A 22,292-nucleotide genomic window follows, 5' to 3' on the forward strand; every position below is an offset into this window, starting at 1 on the left:
TTGAGGCCGTCGATCCGTCCGCGCAGCGAACAGTCCCGGAGAAGGCCGGGAAGATGGCGGCCTCCTGGAGGATTCGCTGTGACCTGCCTCTGCTACGCTTCCTACTGGGCTTCGGCAGCCGTCGAAGCCTGGGCCTGGCTCAGGGTGCTGCTGCGTGGCCTGTCGGCCGCGGAGCGAGCTGGAGGTGGTTTCATGGCACTCAGCTGCTGCAGGGTGAGTGGCTGTCGCTCGCTCTTTAGCTGAGCAATGGGCCTGGATCGGGGCGTTCTTGTTTGGGGACCCGCTTTTCTGAGGATAGGTGCCGAGACTCCCGGTTCTCTTTCAGCCTCTTCCAGGAACGGGTCTTCTGACTTAGCCTGTGGCTTGCGACAAAGGACCGTCTTCAGACTTGGGAGAACTTGACTCGATCCCTGGCCTCCAGGGTTATATGGCTTCTCTGTGACCTTGGTTTGGAATTTGGGTTATTTCGATGTTGGGGGGTGGGTGTCTGTTTTAAATCCCCCTATTTTAGACCCTTTTCAATTATATGTCAGTTTTCTTTAGTTTTATCATTCATCTCTAACATAATAAAGCTGCCTATACACTGTGACCCATCCTTATTTCATTCAAAGGGCCTGTTATTATTGGGAAACCTTAAATCTTACTCCACTTAATGGCTCCTTTGCAACACACAAGACTTAATTTATGAATACAAAGTCACAGACATGACCAGAATGTTTCAAATAAAACATGTAGCATGAGATTCATACAGCCTCTTACACAAAATTGCTCCTAAGTAATGATATTGGACTTAGAGATATACCCACTGTCCTTCCATTATTTAACATACAGTGTATAAAATGGCAGGCCTTTCTTACCTGTGTTAGTGTGGGTTGGGGTTTAGGGTTTAAGACAATTTTAGAAACCATTAGACATTTAAGTCATCATTCTTAACACCCTCTGGTGCAATAGGCATTTGCCCATACTTTCTAAGCTATCCGAGACCCAGAAACCAAACCAAAACACAGCTTATACAGTAAAATGGGTGCTTTGGGGGTTCCTAAAGAGTGGGTAATGGGGACAATTTATCTAAGTCATTTTTGGTATGTTTAATAAATGGTCCCTCAATAGTGGTCTTTAACAATATAAGGTGTCCTAGTTTCTCTGCCCCGTCTTCATTCATTTGTTAGAATTGAACCTTCCCACGTGTAACTGGAACACTGACTCGGGTGCTGTTAGGGATCTGCTCCTTCCATTCTCTGTGAGTTTTGATGAACCTCACTTTTGAGAGTCCCTGCCTCAAAGCATCATGGAATGTTAAAAGCTTAGAGTTGTGCAGGGTTGGGGTGGGGGATATGCCTGTGAAGGGTCTTACTCTTGCTCTGGGATCTTTTTGAGAGTCTGAATGCCCTAAACCGTCCATAAAAAGAAAGAATATGTGCTTACACACAAGAATGGATAATTTCCAAAATTTCCTCACAGTCAATTGCTTCTGCCTTTGGAAATTTACATAGGCAGTTTCCGTCAGATAAATCTTGACTTTTGCCTGTTCCTCACCCTCTACCTCAGACGTATTCCGTAAGGAATAGGGTACTGAAGAGAGTAATTTCTTATCGTTGCTGCCACTATCAACATAAAGCACAAATTCATTGTCTTATAATTCTTGGGGGCAGAAGCATAAATTGGATGTCATCAGGCTAAATTCAAGGTGTCTAGCTTGGCTTATCTTCTTTGGAGGTTTCCTTGGTTTTTTTGTTTTTGTTTTTTTTTTTTTTGTTTTTTTTTTTCAACTTCGAAGGGCTTCCTAGATTCATGGGCTCCTAGCTGCTGACTACCCTACAGCTCAGTAATGGCTTGTCTAGCATTGATCACATTTGTATGTCTCTTGCCACTTCCTTCTGCCTTCCTTGCATCAGGGAAATGAAGAAGTGTTGTTTCTGTGTTGTACCCACCTGGGGAGTGGATGTTCTCCCTATCTCAAAATCAGTTGATAATGACCTTAATTCCACATTCATCTTAAATCTTTCTTGTTATATATGTAACATATTGGTAGGTTTTGGATAGAGAACTCTGGTAGGAATGCTATGCTACATGTGGGGCCCAAATTTGTCTACCAACACTCACCTATATAGGCTTTTGTTAAGTTCCTTGAATACACGTGGACTTTTTTAGGGAACATGAACTTTTGGGCTGTATTTTCATCTTTATGTAGAAGGAGTTTCCCCATGAGTTGGGTAGAAATTGTATTTTACTAAAACTAAGCTGCTTTTTGGATAATCAAAGACTATTAGTTAGGTACATTTATCGAACCTATTTCTCTTTAACACACTTACAGAAGATTTTAAAATCTGTAAATTTGGAAGTACTCTTGTTTTTCCCCCCTACTAAAAGGTATCTGTTGGCTGCCTTTGTGAGCTATGGGACATGCTGTGTGCCTAGTACTTCTTAGAATTTTTTGCTAACTTCTCCCAATGATCTAAAACTTTGGCATTGTCTCTTTATTGGGGTAAAACTACAAAAGCTCAGAAAAATGAAGCCATGCAGCTTTATTGTAAGTAAACCAAACAATGATCTCTGTGTTTATGTTTAATAGATCCTTCTTTCATTCTTTCAACTGAAATGCTTTTTGAGAAGGCGGTGTTACTTGTCACTTTTGTGATTGCGTAAAGGAACAAATGCCTGTCAGGCAGTGGCCACGTGGCAGCCTACTTAGAAAGTGTGTTCTACTCAGCAGAACACATTCTTGGAATTCTGTTGTATTAAGGTTTTTGCATGCAGTCCTGAATTTGTTGGATGTCCTTATTTTTACAGTATGTCTAGGCTACTTGGGAGAGGTCAACAATGAAGACAGGGTTTCAGTGGTGTGTACAGTGAGCTCTGGGCAGTAAGTTAATAATGATGAAGCAGTGAGTACCCAGAGGAAGAGTGGCAGTCCTCCCAGCTGAAGACACAGCACAGACCCCCAGAAGCCACACGCAGTATACAGATGACACAGATGTGGAGTTGGAGTTTCTCTGTTACTACCTTTTTAGAATAGATAGGATTTGGGCTAGGTTTTTTTTTTTTTTTTTTTTTTAAATTCATTTCCTTAGGTAGGAATAGGAGTGCCACAGCACATGTATGAGGTCAGAGGATGGCTTGTTGGACTCTGTTCTCTCCTTCTATCATGTGGGCCCTAGGGGCTGAACTCAGCTCATCATATTTGGCAGAGAGAGCCATCTCTTCAGCCAGAGTCTGGGATTCTAAGGTATTTAGCATTACCCCAAGCATCAAGAGCTATGTTGCTTGTATTTAGCATCACCTCTACTTGTTCTTTTCATGTTGCAGGGATGTGTTGGAAACTAAACACACAAATCCACTTGATAATAATATTTTGAGGTAGAGTCACTGGGGAGGGTTAGAATTAGGTGATGCCCAAAGAGTAGTGGCCCCATGATGGATGGCATCAATGTCTTAAGAACAGGAAGTCAAACTCAAACCCAAGCTAGCATGCTACACCAAACCCAAGCTAGCATGCTACAGCAAACCCAAGCTAGCATTCTATACCAAACCCAAACTGGCATACTATACCAAACCCAAGCTAGCATACTATACCAAACCCAAGCTAGCATGCTACACCAAACCCAAGCTAGCATGCTACACCAAACCCAAGCTAGCATACTATACCAAACCCAAACTGGCATAATATACCAAACCTAAGCTAACATACTGTACCAAACCCAAGATAACATACTATACCAAACCCAAGATAACATACTATATCAAACCCAAGCTAAAATACTATACCAAACCCAAGCTAGCTTACTATACCAAACCCAAGCTAACATACTATACCAAACCCAAGCTAATATACTGTACCAACCCAAGTTAACATACTGTACCAAGCCCAAGCTAGCATACTGTACCAAACCCAAGCTAACATACTGTACCAAACCCAAGCTAGCATACTGTACCAAACCCAAGCTAGCATACTGTACCAAACCCAAGCTAGCATACTGTACCAAACCCAAGCTAACATACTATACCAAATCCAAGCTAGCATACTATACCAAACCCAAGCTAGCATGCTACCAAATTCCCTTGTTTTGTATTGGGTGACTAGTTCATGGATCAGTCTCCAACTTTGACCTAATTTTTCACTAAAACATAAAATGAACCTTGATGGAGGTGTGGGCAAAGGCTGTAAGGGCCAGAGATCAGAAAGGACTGGGATAAAAGAGTGTCTTTTGGGCATGAAGGGATGCTGCATTCCTGAAACCCTAGCAGCTGTGGTTCTCTCTCATACAAGGTCAAGCCAGTCAACATTCCAGGAGGGGGTGGTGGGTCCACTTAGGAGCTTTTGACAGTTGATGCTGGTAGTGAGGAGAGTCCTTTCAGGATTTAGTCCTTGTGGGTTGCCCTCAATCCAGTGGATGGCCCCACACCCATGTCTATATGGGCAGCACAAATTGTACTCCATGGGTTTTTTTTTTTTTTTTAAAGAAGTGTACCTGATGTTAGGAGGGGGTAGATGGTGAGAGATGGATTAAGGAGTTAAGAGGGAGGAATAAGGAGTGAATCTGTTTAAAGTACAAAATTCTCAAAACGTTAACACAATATATATATTTAAAATGAGCCTTGGATAGCAAAGTTTAGGAAGTGGGTTCAGAAGTAATGTATTATTTCTTGAGAGCTTCCCTTACACTGTGCAGTCTTCCCAGTAGTTAGCATGAATAACTCCTCTGCTGTTCACAGATCCATGGTATATGCTCTGTGACAAACAATCTGCCCCGACACCCAAGCTGCCTATCAAGTGACTGCTGGGTCATAGACAGCAGAGTAGCTCCAGCATGCTGACATTTTATTCACTGCGTGTCCATCCTAGGTGAGCACTGTGTGTTTGCTCTGTATCGGGAGTGAGACATACCTTAATAACTGCACTGTGAAATAGTAGTTTAGTGACAGTCCTTATGGGGCTGTCTTTTAACATCATTTTGGATAAATGCAATTCTAGACTATATAAACAGTAGTAGAATTACGTAGCATAGTTTGAAAATGTTTATTTCTTGCTATTGTCTGTTTCTAATTTGCCTTCTTAGTGTTCCCTTAAGCCTTACTTGCTTTTGACAGCAAAATGTGTAGACCCCGTGGCTCTGACGCATATGCCCATTTCTTTTGCTAAAAAAGGGGAATGATGATTTCCTTTGTCCATGTTGCAATCCTGTAGAATAAACTGGGATCCAGGTAAAATTTTACTTTCTGGTTTAATATCAAGCAGCCCAGCGCAGAACTCTTCTGGAGCCGTTGGAATATTCAGTATGAGGACATAGCTTCTACTCAATAAAACTATGCAACCCCTTCTAGCAGCCTTCTTTGAAATATGCATTGACTACCTCCTGAAAGTATGTGAAACAGGAAGCTGGTGGTGGAGGCAGGAGGATGGAGGGTTTAGTTCCCTGTACTGAGGGATGGTGCTGGGGATATCAACAGATTGTCTAAAGGAAATGAGCTGTGTATGACCCTGGAGTAGGCAGTATATTTACCATGTCTGTTAACTATAAAGAACTTTCTTTCATTACAGAACCATTTTTTTTAGGGGAGAATTGACACTGGCCAGCGAGCCTATGAGGCAGTCCTTGGGAGAGTTTACCAGCACTGGTGTGGAGAGGGGACGGATCTTTTTGAAAACTGACACAAAGTGCCCCACCTCTTAGAAAAAAAGTGCACATTTGCAAAATTTTTCAAAGGGACCTGGATCCCACCACAATATACCCAAAAGTACCACCTAGCCTGTTTCCAAGGATACCTTGGCTGTTTCCTATAGAAAGTATTTGTGCTGCTTTGCAAGCATACTAAATAAACCTGCGAGCAAGTAAGATATATTTTAATATAAAAGTTTCAATTGTAGGGGGCTGGAGAGATGGCTCAGTGGTTAAGAGCACTGACTGCTCTTTCAGAGGACCCGGGTTCGATTCCCAGCACCCACATGGCAGCTCACAACTGTCTGAAAATGCAGTTCCACGAGATCTGACACCTTCACACCAACGAACATAATAAAGTTAAATAAATCATAAAAAAGTTTCAATTGTAAATAAATGACTAGGTCATCCATGTAGATAAGTGACCACAGTAAAGCCAATAAATTGGAAGTCTTGACTCAGATCTAGATGTGGGTTAAAGTCTCTCATGCATTTAGGATCATGAGACCACTTGTCCCTAAACATAAATACTTTGTGTTTTCATTTGCTCAGACTCTTCCCTCAAGTGAAGAATTTCCTTCCTTATTTAAATGCATCTCTCCCAAGTCTTTTCATGTAATTGAGAGTTCAGATGGGAAATAGTGCTTTCTAAAAAGTAATTGGAGGACATTTTTGTGAATTCAAGGTGCTGTTTAGAACAAGGTGCTTGTCTGTGCTGCCTAATGTGAGCCAGTTGGGGAGACCTCTGAGGTGCTGTGTCCTATAGTAAAGGATACAGCCAGCCCCTGATGACCCCACAGGAAGCAGTATGCTGCAGAAAAACTACACCAACTTCACTCTTCTCTCCTTTTAGTTTCCTGACTGTACTGCCCATCAGCTGAACTCAGCTGGAGGCCAAGTGCAAGGAAGCCAATCTACGTAACCCACTTCATGTAGTGTGGACAAAGACAAATGACAGGCAGCCTATGTCACCGACTTCTTCCCCTCAGCTCTTACACTTCTTTTCTCCCATCACTTTAGTATTTAAACTAGTAACTACTGTGTGATGTATGTATATAAAAGTCCTCATGTCAAAGAGTGGAAAAATCTAAAGATGATGTCTATACTTGAGAAGTCAATGTAGCTTTTGTGGAATGTATCTGTCAATCAATAACATAGACAAGATTTTATTCTGCAGCTCAGGCTGGCCTTGAACTGATGATGCCTGTCAAATATTCAGCCAAGATTTATTCTTTATGTAAAAGTAGGCAAGTATATCCATCTTCTATAAAACTTTGCTTCTGTCTTTTAACTTTAAAATACCTCAGAATCAATCCTCTCCTCTCCTCTCCTCTCCTCTCCTCTCCTCTCCTCTCCTCTCCTCTCCTCTCCTCTCCTCTCCTCTCCTCTCCTCTCCTCTCCTCTCCTCTCCTCTCCTCTCCTCTCCTCTCCTCTCCTCTCCTCTTTTCTCCCCTTCCCTCGCTCCTCCCCTTCTTCTCTCCTCTCCCTTCTCCTCTTTTTCTCTTCTTCACTGCCTTCCCCTCGCCTCTTTTCTCTCTCTCCCCTCCCCTCTCCTTATCTCTTCTCTCTTCTTCCTAGATTTCTCCTACTTATTCTCTCTGCCCACAAGCTCTACCTATCCTTTCAGTGCCTGGCTATTGGCTGTTTAGAGCTTTATTAGACCAATCAGGTGCCTTAGGTAGGCAAGGTGAAACAATACACCTTTTCATAATTAAACAAATGCAGCAGAACAAATGTAACACACCGTTACATTGTTAAAGACAGCAGAAACAAATGTAACACACCTTTAAACTGTTAAAGTAATATATCGTAGCAGCACTAGACTCATATTTTTAATTATTATTCCTTTTACTTTTGACATAATTATGTTATTTTGTCCTTCCCGTTTTTCCTTCAAATCTTCCCTTTCAAATTCAGTTTTTTTTCATTAATTGTTACCTGCATGTGTGTGTATGTGTATTTATAAATATGAACTTCAGTACTTTGATAGCAGGACCTTGGTAGTCAGGAGGACAGATTGACCAAATAAGGGAATGGGCCTTGTGGGGTGAGCTTCAGGAATGTAATCTAATGGTTTCTAGCAAGACAGAGGGAATGGGCAGAAGAGTAAGACCTACCAGAACACGTTTGTTGGTGTATAGAAAAGCTATTGACTCATGCAGCAAGCTGATTCTGTATCCTGCCACATTGCTGAGTTTATCATTTCTTACAGTAGTTTTGGGATCTCTAATGTATTGTATCATGTTATCTGCAGGTAGGGATAGATTGACTTCTTCTTTCACTATTTCTATCCCTTTAATTTATTTCTCTTGTCTTATTGCTATAGCAAATGTAGTGATGAGGTGAGCAGGCCTGCTTTTCATCCCGCCCGGCTCCCACACGGCTAGCTTTACACCTGAAATAACAACATACAAATTGTATTCTTTTAAACACTGCCTGGCCCATTAGCTCTAGCCTCTTACTGGCTAACTCTCACATTTTGATTAACCCATTTTTATTAATGTGTGTAGCACCAGCTTACTGGGAAGATTCTAACCTATGTCCATCTTGGGCCAGAGCTTCATCGCATCTGCCTCACTGCCTTCTACCCACCATCCTGTTCTGTTTACTGAGCCTACCTAATTTTCTGTCCTATCAAAGGGCCAAGGCAGTTTCTTTATTAACCAATGGAAGTAACACATAGACAGATGACCCTCCTCCATCAAGCTAGTACTTCAGGCATAATATTGAAAAGGAGTGGAAAAATGATATCCTCATCTCATTCCTGACTAAAGTAGAATTGCTTCAAACTTTTTCTCTATTTAGGATGATGTTAGCTGTGGTTTCTCATACATAGTTTTTATTATGTTGAAATGTATTCCCTCTAGTCCTAAATTCTCTAAGAATTTTATAATGAAAGCATGTTGGATATGTCAAAGGCTTTTTCTTTTGTCTATTGAGGTGATCATATGATTTTTGTCTTTAATTAAGTTCATTTATTACTCTTTCAATATCCTCATTTGCTTTGGGTTTGTTTAGGTTGCTGACTTCTTGATATAATTTTGGTGGTTTGGTTGAATCTAGAAATTTATTCTTTTTTTTTTTTTTTAAAGATTTTCTAGCTTATTGAAATACAGGTTTTTAAAGTAGTTCTTTGTAATATTATGAAAAACTTTTTGGTGTCTATTGTAATGTTTCCCTCCCTGTTCATTTATGATTCTGTTAAATTAAGTCTTTGCTTTCTTTCATTTGGTTAAGTTGGGCCAAGGGTTTGTCAACCTTGTTTATCTACTCAAAGAATCAGCTCTTAGATTTATTGATTCTTTGATTTGGTTTCTTTGATTCTATTTCATTGATTTCTGTTTAAGGATGTGGGCATTCTGGCTGGCAGCCGACTATGTAGGTTCTGGAAATCTGAACTCAGGTCCTCATGTAGTGCTCTACCAACTGTGCCATCTCCTCAGCCCTTCTTTTTGACTCATTATCAATAACTGGTTAATTATATTCTTTTTTGGAGACATAGTGTCTTGTTTTTCCAGCTGAACCTCAATCGTTAATGCACCCAGTAGTAAAGGATAATCTTGAATTTCTGGGACACAGGCATGCATCACCATGTCCAATGCTAATATACTTATTTTATAAATCTATACGATATAGCTGGGGTTGTATAAAAATTTCTCAGCTACAAGGGGATTGTGAATGGGAAAAATTTAAGCCATGCTGTGGAAGTCTATACAGCCACCCCATCATACTGCTGCAACTTGAAGACTCACTTGGCATTCATTTCTCTGCCATCTGTGTTTTAGCTAAACTAGCCACAACTGCCGTGTTTTCTTTGCATAAGGGTTCCTTTATCTCTGTATCTTTTTTCTTCCCCATGCCTTGCTTTGTTGCCTAACAAAGATTTCTTTTTTTAAGTTTATGTCATGAGAAATCACATGTAACACAAAAATTTTCATTTTAATTATTGAGATCCTGTTTTGACGCATTGACATTGTCATGTAGCTGTCATTACCATTTGACTTTTAGTTATGGTAGCTAGTAGTGTGATAGCATTGAAGGTAGATTTGCTAATGGTTTTAATGAGAGATACAGTTAGCATCAAGATGAAATAGAGCAGGTACAGAAGTTAATGTATTTGAACTGACAGAATATGGCTGGATGATGCGAAGAGTTTAGACTGGGAAGGCAAAAAAGGCACTTGTGACTCCATCTCTCATTACTCTAGAAAGAAACTGATATTCTGGAATACTGTAAGATATTTCAGTATATCCCACTATCTGGATACCTTTGGAATTCATCTTCTAAGTGTCTATCAAAAATACGCTGCCTGTCAATAATACATAGTTAAGACTTAGTCTTCTCCAGGGCCAATTGTAAAGACTTTACATGCATTACCTCACTTCTTTATAAAAATCTGTATTGTGATTTTACAAAAGAGGAAGCCGAGGTACAAATAAAAATAACTTACAAGTGAAGGAGCTGCAGTTTGACTCAGGTAGTTCAGTCCTACTCCATTCTTGTGCTTTAAAAATGAAATATTTATCAGTATGTATGTACTTGTTAAATAAGAACATTTCATTTAGTACAGTAATGCACACTATATTAGTGTTATGTTTATTAGTGCAATAATGCATATGGCCAAACACCAATAGAGGCTTATAACTCTGGAGTAGATCTCTGCCTCTTGTCTCGCCCTTCTCCAGTCAACTTCTTTAAAAGCCACAGGTTTGACTCTAAACTTTTTTTCTGTCATTAGACAGTCTTCTTTGCATTTAGACATTGTGGATGATTTCTGACCAGTAGAGTCCTCACTTTTTGCTACTCAGTGTAGTTATTTTGTGTTAGTTTATTTTATAGATATTGTTTGTACTAAACTATATTGTGTGTCCCAAAGGACCATGATCCAGCCCACATTTTAAAAGCTTTGTTTTGCATTTCCTGCAGGAAATTGCAAAACATTTTTGACTCCATAAAAGTACATCAGCTAAAGCTGGGCGGTGGTGGTGCACGCCTTTAATCCCAGCACTCGGGAGGCAGAGGCAGGCGGATCTCTGTGAGTTCGAGACCAGCCTGGTCTACAGAGCTAGTTCCAGGACAGGCTCCAAAACCACAGAGAAACCCTGTCTCGAAAAACCAAAAAAAAAAAAAAAAGTACATCAGCTAATGTTTTGGTTGACTTTAATTGAAAGACCCCAGCTTAGCTGTTGTAATGCCATTTTGCAAGGCTTTCACACAAACAAATTTAAGTTCAAGGTAGAGTCGGTACTCCTAGGCTGCCAAACAGGATATCTGTGGTCAGACACCAGGCCTAGGAGGGGAACGAACAGTTCTGGGAAAAACTACATGTGCCCTAGATAGGGCCAAGTCAGCTATTATCAGATCTTCATGTCCCCGAGGAACTTGTCCCCAAGTGAATCCATTGCCTCATTCGAACTGACCAATGGGATTCCTATAACCATGCTTCTGCTTCTGTATGCCTGCTCCGCCTGCCCGTTTCCATATAAAAGACCCCCTGCCCAGCCTGAGGGCGCGCAAGTCTTCCAAATAGACTCTGGTGCCCGCAGGTACCTGTGCACCGCTCAATAAATAACCTCTTGTCGTTGCAGCTAGTGGTCTCGGACTGTTCCTTGGGTTTCAGGGGTCTCCTCCTGAAGGCAGGACCACTCTGAGGGTCTTTCATAATTTTTCATTTCTGTTTGATAAGTAGACTCGATACACATAGATAGGTAATCTTCAAACACTTCAAAGACATACACAATATGGTATTTAAATGTTTTAATAATTTACAATTCTGTTGACATGAGACACAACCGCTCCTGGCAGCACTGATCTACTCCTAAGACAGTGGTGGGCACCAAAGACACTTTATAATGAAGCTTGCTTTCTTCTTGGCAAAACTGGAAAAATTGGGCAAAGAACTGTCCTTGCCTCCACTGCTAATAGTAAGCACACTGTCCAATCTGAAAAATCAGGATGCAAGGATAAGTGACTACTAAACATTGTCAAGACAGAGCAGGACAGTCTTTTGAATTTTCATGCTTCTGAAATTGGTCTGTCAGATTCTAGACCTGTAGCCCCAACGTTTCAGAGATATTTTGGGTGACTGTTCAGATAGCCAACTGTTTCTGTCATTTCTGGCATCTTGTAGAAGTCACTTGCATGCATCTTTTGCCAACTCAGGTAATATTATTTTCCTTCTCAGGTCTTTGATAGGGCTGAAGACTAGATAGTCACAACTATCTTCTCATATATTAGCTAAGGCATATTAGGTCCAAGACTTAGACTCTTTAGAATAGGACAGCTATTGGAATAATATGTTATTTGCCTGTTACCTATAGCATGGACATTTAGTATGTGTTTCTTGCTTGATATTGTTCTTGCTGGTTGTAGTTCTATTTTTGTATATGTTATTACCCTTTCTCCTGTACAATACTTAATAATTATTCTTATTGTATATAGTTTAGGTTTAGAACCTTCTTATTTAGACAAAAAGGGAAAGTGTTGTGCTAATTCATTCCACCAGTAGCTTTGGGGTTCCGGCCTTTGGGCATGGCTTCTTGTCTGAGTATGTGATCTCTTAAAAGGAGAGAAATCATAAAAGGAGAGAGACAGAGGTCACTGCTCTCTTTGGTTGTGAAGACCTGGCCAGGCAGTGTGAAGCAGCTTGTGGTAGGTTCTCAACTTCCTTGGTCCCGACTCTGTGAGTTTGTGAGTTTGTTTTTCCCAAAGCACCCCTTAATAATTGTGTGTATGTATGTATGTATATATGTATGTATGTATGTATGTATGTATGTATGTGTGTATTTGGAGTTCTCGTAACATAGACCAGGTAGGTTGAACCTAAATTCCAAAGGCCCCTTCTTAATTCCCTCCAGAGAAAGGACTCTCTGGTGTGCTGTTAAACAGGAATGGGATGGTTACCTAGTTCTGAACTGAGACACCTGGGCATCTGTCTCCTCCCTATTCACAGACTCCTCCCTGATATAAGATGCAGCTTTGTAGGGTCTTTTCAGTCGATTTTTAGGCAGCTGTTTACTTTTCTACTTTCAAAGTTGTATGCCATTGTTTTCCATTTTCTTATTGGCTTCTGTTTTCAAAATGACAAAAACGAGGACATTATCCCTCAGTGTTAGTTAAGTTTTTGGGGAGGAAGTGAAATTCCATAATTGTATTCCAAAACTTATTTTTAAAGGAACAATTAGAAGTCCCTATAGTAGCTAACATGACTGACTAGAACTGAACAGCTGTTGTCATTTTGAGTACGTTGTTTTCATCTTTGCTATGTGCAAACAGTAGGTAGCAGCTGGATATCAAGTATTACCGTTGTCTTTGGAGCATCGCTAGCATGCCAGCCGAGGCCTGGAGCAGCTGTTTTGTACGTTTGTTTCTGTCACAGGCTGGAGACGTCTCATTCTGTCCTACCAGCACCACAGCAGAATAGTACGGCACAGAGAAGCTGGCAAGCAGTCATTTGTTTTAAAGTGGCACAGAAGCCGCCTTTATTCACTGCTGCAGGCTGTGTTTTTCTTCCTGAGACAGGCTGCAGTCTTACTGTTCTCTTCCCTGTTCTGGGTTTAAATCACCTGCCCTTCATTCTGCTGTGTTCCGTTCAGCCTGCAGACGGCAGCATTGCTCTATTTGTACAGCAGAGTTGCTGCTATCAGTGAGTTCCTGCCAGGTCTGAGCTAAGAAAGCACTGGGCTGTTTGCTTTTGTCTTTGTCTATTCATTTCATGGTTTTTGTGTGCCTCGGTAACAGTTCAGTGAGTGGGCTGGAGAGTGCCACTTGACTGTACCGTCTGTAGACTGCCCAATGGCCCTAAGTACTTTCATTATTGTAGTAGAGCTTAGATCTGCTTCACAGTGACTCCACAAAGCAGTTTGCTCTGCATTTTTATTTTAAGAGTTTGTTAGATTAATTTCTCTGTTAATCTAGTGATCTTTAAAACTCCTGTATATATCGTGAATTTAAATCCTCAATATAATTGATTTTGCTGAAATACAAGTTTTGTTGCCAGGATAAAAATATACATTAGGAAAAATAAGTTAGAATCAGATTATTATGCCACATTTAAAATTAAACTCAGAATTTTGCTGAAGGAAAATTGACAGAACAGATTTGAAGAACTGAAGAAATTACTTCAACAACTTGGTGATGATTTGTTCATACAGTTGGTATTGTACATCGGACAGCAGCATCCCAAGTGGTTGTCATTTTTGTGCTGTTCCTCTGAGACAGAGAGATAGGAAAATAGGTTTAATGGTTTGTGAGACATTTTCTCTTAAAAGCTAGTGTGTCAAAATAAGATTCTGGAAACAGGCAGTGCTGAAATCATCTTAATATTGACTCACTTGCCAACCAGTTAGAAATATTCTAATTGGTTTATTAAATTCTAGCAAATATTAAATATGCTTAAGCATTGTTTTAAACAAACTGGTATAACCAGTTGAGCAAACTCCTGACCTGCTTTACCCTCACATTTGCTCTGGTCGTTAAACAAGTTGATATTAGTAGGAGACAGTTGGTGCGCCTTTCACAGCCTTCTCAGTCTGGCGGGAGCAATGAAGAACCTTTTGCCGGAATGAAGGAGGAGGCCGTCAGTGCTCCCTCATGAAAATGACATGGCGTAGCTGCAGGTTCATTCCACTCCAGGGAGCCGAAGAAGCATGTGCTATTTTCATAGTGTTGATAGCAGCTACGAAGGGCAGGTAGTGGTTATGTGTAGGCCTGATCCCTTCTTTATTATTGCATATTTAACTTTCTCCAGCATAAAAAAAAATGTTTGGGAAAGAAGTATGCAATATTCTAATCCAAAGAGGATCTATTAGAATGAAACATGTGTTCTAGTTAATAAATTAATGTACATGGTTTGAAATGGCATTTTAGCAGGAGAGTCTGCGACTGCTCAGTTAGTCAAAGTGTGTGGCACATCTGTAGTAAGCCTGCAGTCAGTCCACAGACAGCGCTGAGTAATGGCGACATCCAGAATATGCCTGCTTGCTTTTGTTGCCTTCGTGGAGAGAGAGGACGGCTAGTGATCTGCAGCAGCAGCCTGCGTTTTCTTGTCCTTACTCAAAGACGCAGTTCCAGCTCTCTATAGACTGTGTGAAGAGTGCCTACAATTTTTTTTTTAATTTTAAAATAAAAATTTTGGAGCTCTTGATGTTGTACTTTGGGAAATGGTGCTTAATAAATGCAGACATTTCATAATGTAGTCTTTAATGGGAGGAGCAGTGGGAAGGTGACGGTCTCTTAGATGAGCCGCTGCTGTAGAAGATACTAATGAGAGTCGTCATGTCACGGCATCTGAGCCAAGTGTGGAAATACTGGAGAGTCTGTCTTGAGAACTGATTTAACATTTGTCGTAAATTGGGATCCGATTGTGGGAACGCTGTGTCTTTTTATTTCACCTCTCTGAAGTGGAATTCTAGAGGGCGGATAAATATATTCATGATCATGACATCCTGCTCCATTATGCCAAGCTTGAACTTTTAATAAGAACAATATATTGGGATTTTTTTTTTTTTTGAAGCTGAGCTTTTCAGAGAGATATTCACTTCTTATTTAGAAGTAAGGGTGATTGTGCTTTCTTATTTTCAAAGCACATTTGTCCCTGAGTTTAAAAAATAAATGTTGAAAGTTGAGCTTGGTAAACGTTCTGTGGGCAGGTGTCTTTGTTTAGCAAGCTATGAAAAAGGTAATCAGTACCCACCATGATCAGAGATTAAAAACTCATTAACTTCAAAATGTGTTCCATGTATTAGATTTTGAACTCTTGCTGAAATTTCCATAGCTATGAGTGTGTAGTCATTACAGTTTGAAATTAGACTTGCATTACTAATGTTCTCTAAGTCAGCATTCACACTCATGCATGTGTGTGCGTGTTTTCTGTAAGAAGACTACGTCAGTTGACATAAGACTTTGATGGTCTCTGAAGGTAACCGTATTGAGATGGTACTTAGACCTTTGTATTATTTCTATCTATCTAGAATCCTAATCTGCTGCTTTTAGTGAACAAAGGTCTGTTTTACTAAGAAAAAGACTTTTAGAGCTGTTGTGTAGCTGTAATTTGCTTCTCACCTAGTGTTCAATTGGGATTGAAATGAATTTGAAGTGATAGTGAAGGAAAACCTGAGTGGGCAGGAGTTGAATGGTATGTGTTCTCTAAACTCTTTCCAAATAAGAATGCTTTAATAATTAATTTGGAGTTAAGAGACCCATTGAATCTATTTACCCCTCTTTTTTTTTTTTTATTAAGTTTTTGCTTTATTTGGTGTGTATGGGCATTCTAACTGCATGTATGTCTGTGTACCCACATGTATGCCTGGAGCCACGAGACCAGAAGAGGTCATCAAATACTCTGGAACTAGATAGAGTTACAGACGGTTATAAGCTGTCATGTGGGTTCTGGGATTTAAACCCAGGTTCTCTGGAAGAGCAGCAAGTGCTTTTAACCACTGAGCTAGCTCTCCAGCCCTATTTACATCCGTCCTAGTACACTTGAGATTAGCAGCTCTCTGCTGCGTTTGAAACACTCCTTACCAGGTGTAAAAGTGATTTCTTAGTACTGCAGGTTTTTATGCCCAAGGTAAAGGTATACTAAGTGTTTTGTTAGACTTATGAAGAGTGCTTGCATGGAGTCGATATGTCTGGTTTGCTATGGTTGATTTCTTGGTGACAAGGCTACCCATAACCAGTGGATGAATTGCATTTGAGGGGTATTAAGGGACACAGGGACACAAAGTGCCATAGTATGGTAGGGGCCAGCCTTGAGTTAGGCAGGAAAACTAAACTCTCTTACCATGAGCTGCAGCTTCTCTTGGAAATGGGAATGCTGCCAGGGAGTGGTGGCCCATGCCTTTTTCCCAGCACTCAGGAGGCACAGGCAGGCAGATAGATCTCTGAGTTTGAGGCTAACCTGGTCTACAGAGCGAGTTCCAGGATAGCCAGGTTTATTTGTTACGTGGAGAAACCCTGTCTTGAAGAACCACAAAAAAAAAAAAAAAAAGAAGAAGAAGATAGGGAAGGGGAATGTTGATAGGGAATGCTGTGTAGACGTTGTTGGGCTATTATGATGGTCATTGGTCATTCCACGTTTCTAGCTCTTTAACACTGATACCTGTAGTGATATTTTGTTTGTGTTTTAACAAATAAAGCTAAGCCACTGAAGGCCAGGGAGTGGTGGCACACACCTTTAATCCCACGACTCAGAGGCAGGCAGTCTCAGTTAGCTCAAAGCCACCCTGGGCTACACAGGAAAGTGTGTAAAAGAGAAACAAAGTTCACCCAAAGGTGATCCCAGCACTGGGGAGGTGGAGATGGGATCAGTATTGCTGGGCAGAGAGGGGAATATAAGGTTGGAAGAGACAGGAACTCAGATGCAATCTGAGGAACGCCCCTGCAGTCTGAGGACAGGATCGCTCCTACAGTCTGAGCACTGGTAGAAAGAGGTAAAAGTCTCTCTCTAGTGGCTTGCTGCACTACTTCTCTGACCCTTCAGCTTTCACCCCCTAATATCTGACTCTGGGTTTTATTTATTAAGACCAACTAGAATTCGTGCTGCAGATACCAGTTAAAAGTCAGGTGAATGGAGATCAGATGTTTAGGTAGAGTCTAAGCACTGGCTTGACCGAAATAGGGAATGGCTTAATATCTGAGCCCATCTGTGGATGGACTTCTCAGTACAGCCCTGTATTTTAGACTTTGGGCTTTTGGTTGTGGGCAGGAGGTTGTGTGTGAATTGCTGCCTCAAGCCCACAGAGCCTCAGTGACTGGAACAGAAAGAAATGTACCGGTGGATCTGCCTCTGAAAGAAGACTGATACTACCCAGCCTATGGAAGACCCAAGAGGAGAACACACATTTCCTATACCCAGATAATTCTTCAAAGAAATGAGGACATGGCTCCTTGTTCTCCCTGATCTTTCAGAGAGTACTGAAAATCCTTTACCATGAAGCCACAGGCATTCTCCATTTGAAACTAGAGTAAAATCAATTAGGTTTCCAAAAGGAAATTTCTGATCCCCTTAAACATTTGTGCTAAATCCTTTTGCTTATAACCCTCTAACATCAAGAGAAAAGGAAACCATATTCGGTCCTGTTTACATTTGGAATGTATGGACTGTGTTGCAGTCCTTGAGTTCATTGGGAAGAAGACATTCTATGGGAGACTCTGGGAATAACATTTGTTACTCTGGTATTTTACTGGAATAACTTTCATATAATTTATAATATAAAAGTCACGAGGTTTTTTCAATGAGGTCCTAAACAGTGAAGACTCTTGGGAAAGGTGCTGGGTGATTATGTAGTGTCTCCTTTAGATGTCTAAGGAGAAAGCAGTTCCTTAGCTATGCTTCACTAGGAGATTTCATGGGTCATGCGTGCATTTTTAGATCACCTATTGGGATCTGAGGGCTGCTGAACCCCTTAGATTTGCCTGCCCAATCACCCTGACAAGGCTGATGATCCTGCTCGTTCTTACTGACAACATCAGTTGCAGATTGAATAGCGTAGAATTAGAAGAAATTAAAGCAACCAGATTCTTAATGTCTGATCTCAATTATTATTTTGTAGGACATTAAAACCTTGTCTTGATTTTGTTTCATGTCATTTGGTCATGAAAAAGGAGCTGAAAGTATTCTAAATATTTAAGTATTTGTTTAAAAACCTATGGTTTTGTTTATTCCATAGTCATTTCTCAGTAGACACAGTGTGTGTGTGAGAGAGAGAAATATGTATGTATTTTGGTTAATATCTTCTGTTTGCATTTCAGCGGATCCTATTAAGATCCTAATGCCATCGCTGTCACCTACAATGGAACAAGGGAATATTGTGAAGTGGCTGAAAAAGGAAGGTGAGCAATGTGTTCCTGATGTCTTCCAGCTTGCTTATTGGATCATTTTGTCCCCATTGCACCATGTATTTGATGTAATTCATGATCTAAAGGAAATGTGTTACTTTGCTGGTTGGTGTAAACTGATGTAAATAAAAGCTTCCCATATTGGTGTATGGAGTATTCTGGCTTAACCATCTCTTTTCACTTCACATGACGGTGAATGCTTCAAGGCTTCCCCTCTCAGCATTTAGTCCTTTTTATGGGAAGTTGGGAGGTACTCTCATTAAAAAGAACAAATAAATAAGCATATAAGGAAAACTCTTAAAGAAACAACTGCAACAGTGTAGGAGTATAGTTACTGGGCCCTAAGGCTCTGAAATTAAAACTGATTGGTGCTTCAAAACACAGACTGGTGGAACTGGATAGAAAACGGGGCAATAAATACTCACAGATGTTTTGAGTTTGAAAACCACACAATTTTAGATTCATTGTTTGTGTTGTGTCAAGACTAAATTACAAATAAGTCAGATACTATATAAATATTTGTTGCAGATACTAGGAAAACACTTGATAGATTCTTCTATAGCTGATAGTGTTGTAAATTCCCTGCCTCTTAGAATCTATAGACAAAAATGGGAAAAAGTATTAAATTTGCTAAAAAAAAAAATTGTAGAGCTTGAGAAAGTGCTTAGCAGTTAAAAGCACTGGCTGTTCTTCCAGGGGAAGAACTCAGGTTTGAGTTCCAGCACTCACATGGTAGCTCACAACTATCTGTAACTCCAGTTCAAGGGAATACGACTCTTTTTTTCTGGCCTCCATGGGCACCAGGAACACACGTGGTACACAGGCATGCGTGCAGACAAAAGGCTCATAATAATGATGATGGCGATGATGATAATGTGCTCATATAACAGAAAACATTGCAAACCAAATAAAAAGAATCTAGTGACAGTTTGAAGAAAAGAATATTTGTGGTTTGTATCGTGAAGTATAAACACTCCTAAAAAAATTCAATATATAGACAGGTGGGTCCAGAAGAAAAGTTCTAAATTGCTCTTAAATGTGGGTCGAAATATGTTTACTGATAAAGTAAACAAGTAAGTGCTACGGAAATAATCATGTTTCTCTGTTATATACAGAAATGTAGACGTTTGACATTTGATCTGTGGATGGAACTGTGGAAGTGGGTGCTCTCAAATACTCAGAGGGCAAAATAGTCTAAGCGCAAGAATCTACAATGTCTAGAAAGATTACGTTTATATTTACTCTTTGGCCCTGCAACCCTATTTCCAGGGACTCATCTCAGTGTTACACTGGTAAGAATAAGACAAAACACACCACACGTAAGGTTGTTTATTACAACTCTGTCTGTTTACAGTAACAGAAAATGGAGGCAGCCCAAAGGGTGGTCAGGATGAGAGCCATTGACTTAACTTTTACAGTGTCTATAACTGTATAGTGAAGTAGATAGTCTCTCCTTTTCATGTTGTGGAGTGATGGCCAGTGAAAAATAGCAGGGTAGAGACGAGGGTAGCGTGGGTCATCAAAAGAGGAACGGTAGTGCCCAGACTTCAGCCGCCAAGACTGTGGGTAGAGTAAGCGGTAGAGCACTGCCTAGCGGTGAGAGGCTGTGGAATCAGTGCCCGGGAAAGGATAGGCGAAAAGCTTAAAAGCAGCAAGTGGTTGTGATGGAGAGTGCCGGGCAGGTGTGTGTGTGTGTGTGTGGGGGGGGGGTGATGGGAAGGCCTGAAGGTAGATGTCTCTTGAGTATAGCTTTTTTTTTTCCCCAAAGGAAAAAGCACAGAGAACTCCTGTAACAAATGTGAGGGTTGTTAAAGTGAAAGTAGAAAGAAATGTGCTGGGGAACTGAGATCCACACAGTCAGAATGCTGGAACTTTGGAAGTGGCAGTGGCCACCATGGCTTCACACTGGAAGTGAGCTTGCCAAATGAACTTGGTGACTTAGGACAGAACTGCATTTTTTTAAAAAAAAAAATAATAATCTGGGTACTAGAAAAGGCAAGAATATGCATGACAGACTGGGCCTCACAGCAGATCAGGCTGGAATGGAGGTAAGGAGTATGTCATATTATGGTTGCTGGGTCTTGGGTATTACACTTGGCTGGTACTGTTGCTTAGCTCTTTTCATTTATGGGGAATGTGTTTGTGTGTTAGTATGTTTTCTTCCCTGGTTCTGAGCAATTTGGGTAGCCATTGTGCACAGTTAATTAGTGAACCCTTGGGTAGATGTAACAGAGCTCCTGGAAGGTGTTACAGACAAGCTTGTCCTTATAGAATAAAGGGACCTAAGGAAAAGTGAGAAACACCCAAGAGTCCACCCAGAGAAGGAAACAGAAAGTGGAGTCATATGCCATACTGGGCCTGAGCTGTGGTCTGGAGCTGCAGAGAAGAGATATTTGAGCAGGTCAAGAGGTAGGAAGAAGGAAATGGGTTAGTTCAGGCTTGAATATGGTCGGTTTTGAGATTCTTGTTAGTCACTGAAGGCAAGATACTCAGCATGTTACAGGAATTGACGCTCCAGCACAAGGTGTGGGTTGGTGACCGAAGTGTGAGTAATTATCATATGGGCAGAGTTCAGTGCTGTGTGACAGCGCAGTTATTGTTGTTTTGGCAATTCGTGTGGACTAAGAATTCCCATTCCCTTGAAAGTTTGCTCACATGAGCTAATCTTATTGATGGAGGAAGGTCATTGGATAATAAAGAAACTGCCTTGGCCCATTTTATTGGTTAGAACATAAGTGGGTGGAGTAAACAGAAGAGAATGCTGGGAGAAAGAAGCTGAGTCAGGAGTCGCCATGATTCTCCCACTCAAGACAGACAGAGGTTAAGATCTTCTCTGGTAAGCCACCTCATGGGCTACACAGATTATTAAAAATGGGTTAGATCGATATGTAAGAGCTAGCCAATAAGAGGCTGGAACTAGCCGGGCCAGACAGTGTTTAAAAGAATACAGTTTCCGTGTAATTATTTCGGGCATAAGCTAGCCATGCGGGCAGCCGGGTGCCGGGGATGCAGCCCTGCCGCTCCTATCACTACATCTTATGAAGTCTTGGGGTTCAAATTTACAATACTTGGGATTTTATGAGTGAGAACTCACTGGCCAAGGCAAAAGGTCCTCAGCTTTTAATAACTTTAAATTATCTGGCCAAATCCATCCTGGTGGTACGCAGCTTTAGTCCATGTGGATTCCAAGGTCAAGCCCCATTTGCTGAGAACGCGATCCCAAACTTAGTGATGTGCTCAGAAGCAGTCATCTAGGAGCAGAACTCAGTAGGCATAGCCAGCAGCAAGGCGACACCTACCTCCAGGACCTGCCCCTGCTTGGAATTACTAAACTCAAAATGCGTGAATTTGAATTTATTAAATTTATAAGAGAAGGTATTAAAATGCTATGCAAAAATATCAGGCAGAGGGAACATTAATTGGAAGTTGTTGTCATGAAAAGTATTGTCCGTAGAATTAGAAAATATCGTTGAGGATTGGGTGAGAGTGTGATAAGTCATAACTGAACAGAAGATTTGTGAAGCACGCAGGAGTTAAAGCCGTGGGAGATCAGAAAGAGAAGGCTAAGATGAGGCACATCCAGGAGGGCCAAAGGAGAAGGTGGAAGACAGAAAATGTTCAAAGAAACATTTGACCATGCTTTCATTGTGTAAGCCAAAGCCAGAGCTTAACTGAAGCCCTTGGAGGGCTGGCTCTGCATGGCTGCTGCATCTTTAATTATCAGTGCCTGAGAAAGTTACACGTTTATAAGTAATGTGATCCATGGGCGTCTGTTTGAGCTTTCTTCGCCCCGTG

The 22,292-nt window shown here is 40.9% G+C and overlaps 1 protein-coding gene across 1 annotated transcript in view; it reads left to right on the top strand.

The window, feature by feature from the left end:
* Positions 1-19: 19 nt before the first annotated feature.
* The window catches only part of Pdhx (pyruvate dehydrogenase complex component X), a 61,347-nt gene continuing 39,074 nt past the window's right edge, over positions 20-22,292 (top strand). The window contains exons 1-2 of the mRNA XM_050147082.1: positions 20-213; positions 18,411-18,491. Coding sequence (XP_050003039.1) covers positions 54-213; positions 18,411-18,491 — 241 coding nt within the window. The 5' untranslated portion in view covers positions 20-53. The remainder of the gene's footprint in view (positions 214-18,410; positions 18,492-22,292) is intronic.

The sequence above is a fragment of the Alexandromys fortis genome, unplaced genomic scaffold (genome assembly GCF_014885135.2).
Source record: "Alexandromys fortis isolate MF-2015 unplaced genomic scaffold, M_Fortis_MF-2015_v1.1 scaffold_12, whole genome shotgun sequence".
Lineage (NCBI taxonomy): Eukaryota > Metazoa > Chordata > Mammalia > Rodentia > Cricetidae > Alexandromys > Alexandromys fortis.